This window comes from Fundulus heteroclitus, chromosome 3, assembly GCF_011125445.2.
Source record: "Fundulus heteroclitus isolate FHET01 chromosome 3, MU-UCD_Fhet_4.1, whole genome shotgun sequence".
Classification (NCBI taxonomy): Eukaryota; Metazoa; Chordata; class Actinopteri; order Cyprinodontiformes; family Fundulidae; genus Fundulus; species Fundulus heteroclitus.
Genome location: NC_046363.1, coordinates 38,919,511 through 38,932,125, shown reverse-complemented (window position 1 = coordinate 38,932,125; position 12,615 = coordinate 38,919,511). Strand labels below are relative to the sequence as shown.

At 39.2% G+C, this 12,615-nt stretch overlaps 1 protein-coding gene across 1 annotated transcript in view; it reads right to left on the bottom strand.

Annotated features, from left to right (window-relative positions):
• Window positions 1-11,775, bottom strand: part of LOC105935543 — a 37,966-nt gene extending 26,191 nt beyond the window's left edge. Inside the window, exons 1-3 of the mRNA XM_036127887.1 lie at window positions 11,667-11,775; window positions 11,450-11,517; window positions 1,789-2,083 (exon numbers count right to left, since the gene is read on the bottom strand). Of these exons, the coding sequence (XP_035983780.1) occupies window positions 1,789-2,083; window positions 11,450-11,513 (359 nt within the window). The 5' untranslated portion in view covers window positions 11,514-11,517; window positions 11,667-11,775. The remainder of the gene's footprint in view (window positions 1-1,788; window positions 2,084-11,449; window positions 11,518-11,666) is intronic.
• Window positions 11,776-12,615: the final 840 nt, after the last annotated feature.

Below are 12,615 nucleotides of genomic sequence, written 5' to 3'. Positions count from 1 at the left end.
GGAGACGCGACCATGACGTGAGACTGTTTTGATAGCAATGGCGGCTCGTCAAGGAAGCAAGCGTTAACATTGATGCTGCTATTTCTTCCGTGTTGTCCAATCTACCTAATATTGTTTAATTAAAAGAACATCAGAGAACGCCTCTGAAGGCTTTTGTTGGTGGAAACGATGTTTTCGCCCTTCTCCCGACCGGATTTGGAAAGTTTTGTTTTCCTGCGCGTCCGGACGCGCCCCGGAGCGGTTAGCGGTTAGCTGTTAGCGCAAACCATATTAGGAGGCCTTTAGTCCTTAACACGGTCGGCCCGGGATCAACTCCGACCCGCGGCGCTTTGCCGCCTGTCTTTCCCCCTCTTTTTTTTTTTTTCCTGCATCGCTCTGATCAGCGTCACGGGTTAGCTTCGGTGTGAGTGGTTGAAATAGCACGTCGATAAAGATGACAGACAAGTGGCTTATCCAATCATATGCAAGAAGTTTTGATAAGGCCCACCCTTCAATAAAGGCAATTCCTATGGCGGTGTCCCAGATGTATGTGAGTGGAGCTAGGCGGAGCGAGACATGCATCTGGCTGTTGTCAGGTTAACTTTCTCTGGCAACACAAGCTAATCGGAACAAGATGTTTACTATCTTTAAGGAAACATGAGAAAGTTCTCAAGAAAATAGTAGTGATGGAAAAAAATCAATTAGCTTAAGTGAATTCAGAGGTAAAGGCTGAGTTTGGAAACAAAACAATGCAACTAATGATCCAAAACAGAGAAAAGACTGACATTCAGCTAACCAGCACCACCGAGAAACAGAATGCTGATGTAAATGAGAGTGAACCGACCAACAGCCCTCCGTGACACTCTCTCAGCGCAAAGCCAAAGAATAATACCCTTTTTTAGATCATGGAAGATGGCTAATGGAAGAACCCTGCAATTACATAAAAAAAAGCTCTGTCAGCGCTTCAGAGAAACATTTCCTTAACCCCACAACAAAGAAGAAAACAATAGCAACTGTGGTCAGAACACATGATAGAATCAAACCATCTGAGAACACAGGAAATCCTCTAATAATAGGTATTCTCCTCTTGAACAAGACTGACTCGATGAAGGACAACTCATCTTCAAAAACCATGAAGAGGTATTAGACTGGGTTGTGCGCCAAACAGCTTAAGAAACCCTAATTATGGGCAATTGAGCCGTTAATGACATTCAAAGCATTTGCACTGTGAAAACACCATTGTAATTAGTTTTGTCAACAAAATGGTGTCTGATATCTCCGAGAATATATTAATGACCGTGGGTGAAGATCCAACAGTGAAAAACCTAAATGGAGGCTTGATGTGGTGAATCAACAATTGGAAGTCTTGAAAGAGGATTTTACTGATTTGCTGAATATTTCTTGGTCTCAATATAGAGGTGTTTTCCAGTGGACTTCTGCCCACGCTTTGGTGTAGATGAGAGATTCAGCAGGTGCTGTTTATGGCCGCTGACACAATGCCTTGCTCTTTTTGAGGTTTCTTCCGGTTAAAGGGAAGTTTTCCTTTCCACTGTTGCTACATGCATTCTCATCATAGGAGCCTGCTGTAAAGACACGAAATACACAATGCAAGCAACTGACCATTGTTGCTACATACATGCTCATCCTTGGTGAGTTACTCGATGCAATTTGCTGGGTTTCCTTAGTTATAAAAAACATTTTAATCTGTTTTGAATAATAAACTTAAAATTGTTTGATACCAAACACCCTGCTTGGACAAGTAGGTATAGATGATGGATGGTACTGAATTTAATTAAAATGATCACTCACAGTGGGTTTGCAGCACCGTTGAGTGTTAAAGAGTTTCCGATGTGAATATTTGCCCCATTGATGCGATTGTGACAACAGTCTCCTCTATTGGTGATGATGATATGGGTGATTGTATACGAGTCCAGCAGGTCCACTCTCCACCAAGGGTTGGTTTGGCTTGCAGTGTGGGAGCAAGATCCATCTTTGAAGTTGGAATTTCTGTTACCATCGATGGCATTGGAGGCAGCTCCAAAAACATCCCATTCTCCCTCATAACGCTGAGACTGAGTTGCTTTGCCACGCAAAGCCACATTTGCTAAAAAAGAAAAAAAAAGATCTTACTGCTGATTATTTTAATAAGTTCTGGTAGAATTGACATAGTAATTCCAAAACTAAACACATTACAAATGATTGCCGATCCATATCCATTGTACCCCACCTCTCTGCCACTGACAGCTCTATCCCACAAGGGATAAATGTGTTAGGAAATGGATGGATGGATTTCTCCAGGATAGTGCTCCATGTCACAAAGTTTAAATAACCTTGAACCATTTTTAGCATGATGATGGACTGTGTTACCTTCATCATCATCTACTAGATCATAATCTATTGGGGCACCATTTGGATGCAGTGGAAGATTTGCATTATAGCAGTGCAGCAGACAAATCTGGAGCAACTATGTGGTGCTATCATGTTAATATGTGTTCTAAACTCTCTAAGGCAGGGGTGTCAAACGTACGGCCCGTGGGCCGGTTCCCGCCGAACGATTTAGTCTGGCCCGGTGGCCAAATGCATCATCATTATTCAACAATTATTATTGAAAAAAACATGTACTTCGTTCAATTGAAAACGAAGTACAATTGAAAAACTTGCAGTTCCTATATTGTCCACGAGTGGCGCTGTGTTTTATTCAGAGCAGACAACATGATGCAACACTCCATTGTATAACCAGCACAAAATGATCAAGGCATGTTTTATTTTGGCGGGTCAAACTAGCAGCACTCTTTGAATTCCGGGTCAGAGGTGAACTCCTCCATTTTGTTGCTGCTATCGGTGTGGCCACACACAGGCCGTTTCTCAGTTCACGAGAACGCGAGTCCGTACTCGCGTTCTCGTCAAGTCTGTTCTCGGTAAGAACACAGGAAGATCGGACTTGACGAGAATGCGAGCACGCAGCACGTATTGTGTATTGGAACAGAAGTATACTCGTGACGTCATCACACCCGCAGCGCTTGAGCATTTCTTTAACGTTCAAAACTATTTATACACTACACCATCAAACCCTTTTGAAAACGTTTTTTTTATTAATTCCTAAAAAGTCTAATAAAATATCTAAAAAAAATTACATAACTGTGGGTATAAAACCAACAATACCGGGAATTTCTTTGTTGGGAGTTGTAATTGTTGTAGTTGTAGAGGCGATTGAATCTTCTTTAAAAAAAACAAACAGCACTTTGTAGAAGCAAAATGAGCGATACGAGCAATATTGCTGTTGCTTCAATCGTTGGTCAGCTTTACCAGCAGGCTGAAGAGGAGGTGATGCAGTTGAGGAGGCAAATCTGAGCAAGGAGAAGATTGATGCAGCAGAGGAGGCTCAGAAGGCAGGCTTTGCTCACCCATCTATTGGAAACTGGTAGGCATTTTAAGATTGGCAGCCTATTTCCTACTTTTATCTTTAAAAAAAACATTGAGGATGGTATTAAAAACGTGATCAGGTTGAAATTGTGACTGTTTTTCATTAAATAATGAAAATGAAGACCCAATTTTAACATTAGTAACAGTAGGGTTAAGCTACTTTATTGCACCTCCTGACCTTCACAGCATTGATCATTAAGAAAGGAAAAAAAAACATATTTTTATGTCTGTCCACCTTTACAGTGATTAATCTATAAATTATGTGCAGTTAGTTCAGCCCATTTTTTTCTAAGTGAAATGGTAAAAATACCAGATAAGGGAAGCCATTTGTTACATTTACTATACATTTTATCTTTTTTTTTTCTTGAGAACTATAATAATCTGCACCTTCTTGTATAAGCCGATGTGACGAGTGAATTTCTCCATTGTGAGATCAATAAAAACTATCTTATCTTATCTTATCTTAAAGCAGGTATAGTTTTATGCATAGACAAGGTGACAAAAAACAATTATGGTAACATTTGGCATTTTTTATTTACAGGAAGAAACAGAAACAAAATATGTGAGGATAAACACCTCTGTGCCAATCCTCCAAACATTTTTTAATGAAGGAGACCTGAAACCAGCCTTCATCGTCCTCCTCCTTCAGCTGCTGCCCATCCAGAAGGCCCATGGATGGCCACAGGAGATAGAGGTGCTGGTGACCCTCTGGTGGCTGGGCTGCGGTGCATCCTATAGGGAAACAGCTTGCCAGTAAGATCTCTTACCTTCTTGTCCTTAAATAGAGCCAACAATGACACACAACTGATACATAGATTATATTAATTGGACAGAAGATTAAGACATAAGCATATTACCTAAATTTCAAGTTAATTTTATGTTTGGTACAGGTCAAGCGGAGGAATTCTACAACAGGCACCACGCCAAGACTGATTAACATAATTGAGCGTGCCTTTGGTGGTCTGAAGACACGGTGGCGTTTCATCTTCTTCAGGGTGCTGGAGGTCCGTCTGACGTTTGCCCCAAAAGTAATCACCGCCTGCTGCATCTTCCACAATATTAGTATAGAGGCAGGGCACCAGCTAGACGTGGAGGACAAGAAGGTGGACCCAGAGGAGGATGACCATCCGGCGGCTGAAGACAGGGAGCTTCTCCAGCTGGCTGCATGTTTAAGTGAACATGACTACACCTGACCTAATGTAGATCAGCTGGAGTCATGTTCACATGCTGCTTCATTTAATTTTTTTCACCACCTGTGAAAATACATTAAATAATTAGTAAATTAATTTCCATTCCAACTATTTTTAACTGTAAGTTTATAGCCATTGTCTATTTGTATGAGATCTTAATAGGAGTTATTTCTTTGTTTTAAACCATGTTAATAATTTGTTGAATATATTACACCTTCATTCTGTTCCAAAGATAAAACATTTGTATAAAATAAATGTCTGTTTTTTCATATACTGTTATTACTATTATTTTTCTTTCCCTCTTTCTCCTCTCAATACTTCGTGTCCTGACTCAGAATAAACTCACTTAGATAGGAAAAACATTTATAGAATTTATTTATTTATTTTATATGCTGCTGTCGTCCTAGGGAGACATTTACAATTTATTCCAGCAAGTATTGAGTTAATAAAGCAACACACGTCAGTCAGATAAACACAAAAGAAATAAATCATAACCAGAGGTACTATGCACACTACTTTTTTTAATTACGCACTAACTCTGTAAACAGGCCACATAGGGAAGCTTAAAAGTATAATGTTCTCGCCTCAAACGATCTGAAAACGTACTTTTGAACAACAACAGCAACAGAAAAGGGAATTTTTAACTTACCGCTGTGAGCTCTCTTTGCGCTGTTTCGAATCAAGCTGCGGCCGCGGTGCATTCTGGGCAAGTCTGAAGAACGCACAAGTCTGCTCTGATGCATGCTCGATAAAGAGGGCGGGCGAGAACAACATCCGGGGAATTCGTCCAATTCTCAGTTTGGCGTTCTCGGCAAATGGAACAGTGCTCTGGCTGAGGCTGATGACGTGTCACGAGCACACGAGAACGCTCAAGAACGCATATTGAGAAATGGCCACAGAAATGAATACGTAGACGCCACGTCCTCGGGTGAGAGGCGTGCCGACAGAGCGACCATCTTAGGTCAGACCAAGCTGCAGTCAGACAGAATACAAGTCAATTCAGGAAAATGTACTTTGTTTTCAGACACTCTGAATCCGGTGAATTCTCACCCGATTTCCAGATAAATCAACTGACTGAAAACGTCACCCCTTTAGGGGCTACATGGGACCAATTGATTGAATTAAATTATTGTCTAACTTAATAAATAATTTCGATTTTGTATTGAAAGTAGGCAAACTTCCAGATATTATACAGTTTTTGCTATGATTTTGTAATGTATTTGATTCTAAGATGCGTTAGGTTTTTTGTTGATTTTTTTCCCCCCAGATTGCGGTTTGTAATATATAATTTTTAAATGCTGTTATGAGCACCTCTGCTCTCATTTGTCTGTATATAGTTTTGCTCCTATGTAGATCAGTGCTGTTGTCTGTAGATCGGTGTCTGTGTATATAGTCTATACATACAGTATGTATGTATGTATGTATGTATGTATATATATATATATATATATATATATATATATATATATATATACAGGGAGGCCATCTTGGGTCAGACCACAGATCAGACAGCTGCTGTCAGAATGAATAGGAGGCAGCTCAGATCTCATTTTAATCATATGTTCACAATGCTTGTGACCTTTCAGGCAGATTATACATATTTTTTCAGAACCAAAACTATTTAAACTGAAGTCAAAGTCAAACCGGATGAAAAATGTACACGTACTTACATATTTTGCAGTTACATATTAATCTAATACACACACAAATTATACACACATAAATCTCTCTTTCAATATATATATACACAGACACCGATCTACAGACAACAGCACTGATCTACATAGGAGCAAAACTGTATACAGACAAGTGAGAGCAAAGGGGCTCATAGCAGCATTTAAAAATTATATAATACAAACCGCTATCTGGAAGAAAAAAAAATCAACAAAAAACCTAATAACTCATCTTAGAATCAAATACATTACAAAATCATGGCAAAACCAACCCCCCACCCCCCATAAGTCATGTCTATCCAGTAATTTAGGACCATTTTGTTTGTTTTTGGTGTTTAATGTACTTTTCTCTACTTCCATCCCTGCTACCCATTAGCACATATTGTGTTTATGCCGGAAAAACTGTAACTGTAAAGCATGAGGATTATCTATCATAAAATCTTACTTATGGAAGGTAATTCCCCAGGATCTGGTTCCTAGTGTCCTTTTATTTGCGCACCCAAAAGCGGAGTAAAAGTCGGGCTTCCTGGGACGTTGCTCTGGAAGTTTGCTTACTTTCAATACAAAATCGAAATTATTTTTTAAGTTAGACAATCATTTAATTCAATCAACTGGTCCCATGTAGCCCCTAAAGGGGTGACGTTTTCAGTCAGCTAATTTATCTGTAAATTGGGTGAGAATTCACCGGCTTCAGAGTGTCTGAAAACATAAAGCACCACTTTCCTGAATTGACGTGTATTCTCTCTGAGCGCAGTTTGGTCTGACCTAAGATGGCCGCTCTGTCGGCACGCCTCTCACCCGACGACGGGGCGTCTACGTATACATGTCTGTGGGTGTGGCTAGCTGCTTGTGTTGGCGTTTTTCCTAAATCTCTGAAGAATATTGTTGAATCAAGTCCAATTAACCCAGACAAAGTAGACAAACCACTGAACGGTGAGTCGTTTATTTTATGTCGTTTGTTTTATATTATAATAACAATGTGCTGGTGGTGACTTGCACACTTAACATCTATGTATGGGCATCTTAAAAATGGTCTTACAGCTTAAAAGATCATTCTCTTTTTGTTGATTTTGTGAATTTTGTAAAGGATTTAAATTGTCCTTTAGGGATAATTTTACTATTTTCATTATCTATTTTCATATTATTTTTTCACTATTTTTACTTTTCTTTAAATTTTTCAATGGCCTATGAAACTCTGGAATTCATTTGGAGTTGCGCAACAAAAGGAATATAGCTATTTTTTAAATGAATGTTTAGTTGTTTTGGATGGCAGTTTAACCCTGCTGAAGTGCTAATTTTTGTTTTTATTTATGACCTTGTTTAGGTCAGGGTTTTTTTTCCACCCCCTGTTCCGACCCAGGATGGCAAACTACCATCACCGCAGCTGTGCGCTAAGAATTAATTGAACCGAGCAATTTCATTTTCCCGGACCTCTTGCCGTGGATCATAGACCAAAAAAAAAGACTCGGATCATTGATTGACGGACCATTATTTATCCTGCAAACAAAAGGACAGACGTAAATAATAGAAACAAACTGAGTTACTCAAAGGAAAATCTTAATACTATTATTGAATACCTCCATAAATGTATGTAAAAATATAAGTTTGAATACAATAAGTTAAACTTACTACTTGTCTGTTGGTATTTTAGTCACACACAGGCTCCTCAGCCGAACTTTTCTGACTGCCTTTTACCATATTTGGCCGTAGTCAGGCGCCTAGCCTTAATAAGCGTTAAAATCGGAACTAACAGCAGCACTGATTTTCAGATGTGAAACATTGATTTTAAATAATTTCTTAATTTTTATCTGTTTGATCTATTTTGTCATGCAGGAAAGTGTTTTTAAAGGCATACTATGCAACATTTTTCAGTTAATTAATGTGTTCCATACCGTTTTGGATGATTCAATGAGTCATTTCAGGTCGAACAAAGGTTTTCTCTGCCGCCCTGGTGGTCTGTGGTGGAAATACCGTACTTGCAATGGCGTACCGCGAGCGAGCTATTTTTAGAAACATAACGTCACGATGACGTCACATCACGTGGTACGCAGTAGGGGCAAGCTTGCATAGTCCGCCGCTGTGTCGCTGTAAAAGAGACGTGCGTTACCCTTGGTTTTACTCGGTAAAGGACCTCTTTTTCCAAATCTAAGACCATGGTTTTTAAACATTGTTGCTATGGAACGTGCAACAGCGACTCGAGGTACGCTGATCGGCCGCATATGAATGATGTTTTCTTCAAGACTGCCAAGGAGAAATGTGTGCGCTGGATACACCGGTGCAGTCAGCCTACACAACAGTTCAACCAGGGAAAAAGTTACCAAATTCACCTACATATGTAGCAAGCATTTTGTTGGAGGAAAGGGCACAACCGAAGAACATCCTGACCCAGTTCCAGCGACATCAAGTAGTGAACAGGTAAGAGTATTTTGGTGGCCAACATGTTAATATTGAAGCGCCTGCTACCATGATAGCATATAGGCTATCATGGTAGCAGGCGCTAACATGATACCCTGCTACCAGGATAGCTTACTCAAAAAACATTTCAAATAAGACAAACATTAAACATATACCGATCCCTGAACGGTGATTACAAACAAAAAAACGGCCGACAACGCCATGACCGTTTGTCATGTCATGACATTTGTCATGTCTGCGTGTCCATCCTGTCTCGCGATATTGGCTTAGGTCCCTAAGTTGACCATGATTGTTTGTTTGCTACCTATTGGCAACATATACTGATTCCTGGACGGTGATTACAAACAGAAAAAAAGGGCCGACGACGCCATAAACGCCGAGCAAGAAAAAAAACGACTTACCGTTCGATCAACTCGGCCCGTTTTCTGGTCTTTTTAAGCCCTGGACACTCAAGCCATCGTTTGAGCTAAAGGTTGGTGTGTTCTTCGACAGTTCGACCAGTAATCCGTGCGCCTGGGACATCGTCTTGCGAAAGTTTAACGGCTGTAAAGTCGGTCATATCGCTGTTTCTGTTGCGCGTGTAATAGCTGGTTGCTATGGGCGTTCTCTACCTATATGCCCTACCTAAGCGGCAAAAGGGGCGTTGCTCTTGAGACGGTGACGTCACGTGCGCGGTACACCATTGCAGGAGCCCTCGGCCCGCACCCACAGGCTCAGAAGTCTCGTGCTAGACCGCGAGAGTCGGTCTTGCTTTACGGCGAGAACTCCATGTGTTTTTGCCCTGCCATTCACTATATGCACGCGCAAAAGCAACAAACTTAGACTTAGACTTTCTTTATTGTCATTTTGTAGCACAGAGTGCATACAGAACGAAATTTCGTTTTTCATACAGCTCAGAAAGATTACAAAGAACCGCGTGTTAACGTCAAATAAACATGCAAGCATATCGAGTTTTATTATTATTATTATTATTTAATTTTTTATTTATTTTTATATTTTTTGAATGTTGGCGAGATGCCACCGCCGCAGCCGCCTCGCCAAGATAGTGCTGCGGGAAGCTTGATGTTCATACTTTCACTGTGTTAGTCATTGTTTGTACTGCCGTTTTTTTGACTTTTCGTTGCGTTCGCCTGTCTGCTAAGCTCAAAACAACCGCGCCTGGCTTGACGGAGAAACCAGAACAGCTGAGCATCTTTATAACAGTGCACTTTTACTTTCGCCCTCTGGGGGGAGCCTTGCTGGAAAATCAACCCCGGTTGCATAGTATACCTTTAAGTCCCAAAAGCTGTGAATAAATGTTTTTCAACATTTTACAATCACTGTGATCAGTTCCTATGCATAATGCACTTAAATAAATGTTTAACTGAGTAAAAGTATTGTTGAAATTGCACATACTTTTCGTAAACTCTGAGGTTATTCATAATACATTTTTAAAAGGGAAATTCGTTTAATATGAAAACCAACATCAAGTCCAATTTTATTAGTTCTATTTGATCTTGCAATGAGTTTACATGTGTGGCCCCCTTGAGATCAGATTAAGCTGAATGCAGCCCCTAAACCAAAATGAGTTTGACACCCCTGATCTGAGGAATGTTCCTGACCCATCTTTCTGAAAAAAAAAAAAAAAAAAAAAACATGAATGAATGAATCTGTGACAAACTTATGCATTTCACAACCTGTTACTGAATACAAATTTACATCTGCATATCAGAAAATGAATACATTTCTTGAAATTGGTGCCAAACACTGTGACGCTCAATTTGTTATAAGGATCCAGTGATGGAGGAAAGCTGACAACATAGTTTTGAAAATGATCATAATATTTTGTTTCTAGAAAACTTTACCAATGGCAGAATAGCATTACCATGACTACATTGTATCATAAGTAGGATTGAATTGGAATTTATGCAACTTATCTAAATCTTTGTAAATTAATTGACTTGATATTTCTGTAGATACATTGAATGTGTTTTTCTTCTAAAATGCCTTGATTACCTATGTTCTGTTTAAATAAACACAATTTAAAAGGGATTTGCAGCAGGAAAATCATAAAGTTGAAGATTTGATTAATGTATCAGGAAAGCCCACCAGAAGTTCTGAAATTTGAATAGAACAGTGCATATCTTTCAGGATAAGACACAAAGTCTGAAAACCATTGAACCCATTACAGTACTATGGCAAACATGGCCAGAAAAGAACCAAACGACTGTATCTGACTTTAATGTGAACAAGACAATTTTCTTGGAGTTCACTGTGTTGAAGAAAGGATGAAAATGTGTTATTGACAGGTCAGCAATGTTATTTAAGCTGTAAAAAACTCCTTTTAGAAATTTGCTAACACATTGCAAAACATTTTGGTACCATCTGAAAACAGACAAATTATACTTTAGATGTGGACTAATAGGGTCTGTGTACTAAACTGAATTGTGATAGAGAGAGACGGGCACAAAAAAAATGTTTAATAGTGCTGAAAGACAGAACTAAAGCCCATACATGATCAAATGACATCTAATTTAGGTCTTTCTAACCAAGCAGGTGTAATTAGCTTTGCTCCATGAAATTGATCATAAGCTAAGAAACTAACCAACTTGGTTGGTGGGTGGGGAACCCTAAAATTTAAAATGGTGGGTAGGAAGTCGGAGCTGCAGGGATTTTATGTCAAAATGTTAATGCTTTAGTTACATTTTTAATCTAAGTCTAAACAGTGGCTAGAAAGCAGTAATGTTAACAGTCTCAACACATCCACCAATATTATTAAATCATACTTACGGTAATTTTGGGCTGAATACATTGTGAAAAACAGCAGCAGATAAAATAGGACAACTTGTCTCATGATCCTGCATAAAAAGCATGATAGAAATCATTACCCAATTAAAAGATTCTAAAATTCATAATATACATCAAGCTTCAGTTAAGGAAAATTATGATTATTTTTAATAACATTTTTATTTTGATGTAGGTATTATTTGAAATAAGATGATCTTACCCTGATTTTTTTGAGGACCGATTATCTGGAATTAGAGTACTTAATGCTTTGACCTAGTCAGTCACTAGACTGCCTTCCTCACATAAATATCTGCTTTATTGTCCAATCATATCTCAGAACCTAGTATACTCCTCTTTTACCTGTGAGTTCAAGGGTTTTGCAGATTACCCTCAGTTTAAACAGTCCCATTTGAGATTGAAGTTGTTTTTTGCCTTCACTATCCCTTCAGGAAGTTCCTTGTTGTCTTTATGTGTTAGTGGTCAACTAGATTTAATCAATTGAGCTCTTTAAATCTATGAAATAGCTTTTAAAATATCACATTTAACCATCATATCACACAACAAACCAAATTCAACATACTTTAAATATTTTAAAGTGGTAGCAACCAAAAATTGTGCTCAAATATTTACCAAAGTTCAGTGCCCTGTACAGGGGGGAGAGGTGGGAAACCAGCAAGGCATTTGTCCCAACTTGGTGTCCACCCCCTCTTCCCTAACAAAGGCAACACCGTAAAAAAGTATGTTCTGGGGCAGCTATAGGTGAATTAAGGCCCCCAGGCCATACACGGCCCTTTGGGCTGTTTGATCCAGCCCGCCGACTAATGGTACAAATTTGTAACAAAAAAATAAATAATAAAACTGTCCTTGCTCATCTTCTTGCTGCAATTTACGATGTAGGCCATTCATGGATGGCTATTCTCAGACTCAGACTCAGACATACTTTAATGAACCCAGGGGGAAATTACTTCCGACATCAGCCGTCTTCTTCTGTTCTTTTGTTGTGATAAGTACTGCCACCTGGTCGCAAGGATGAATGGATACATTTGTCAGCCAGATGAAATGTTCAGTCATCCCGATCCATTGCAACGATGAGTGGAAAATAGAAAAGAAAAGTTGACAGTGAGTGCCAAGCCTGTTAGTCTTATTTGTCAAGAAACCGTTGCAGTTTT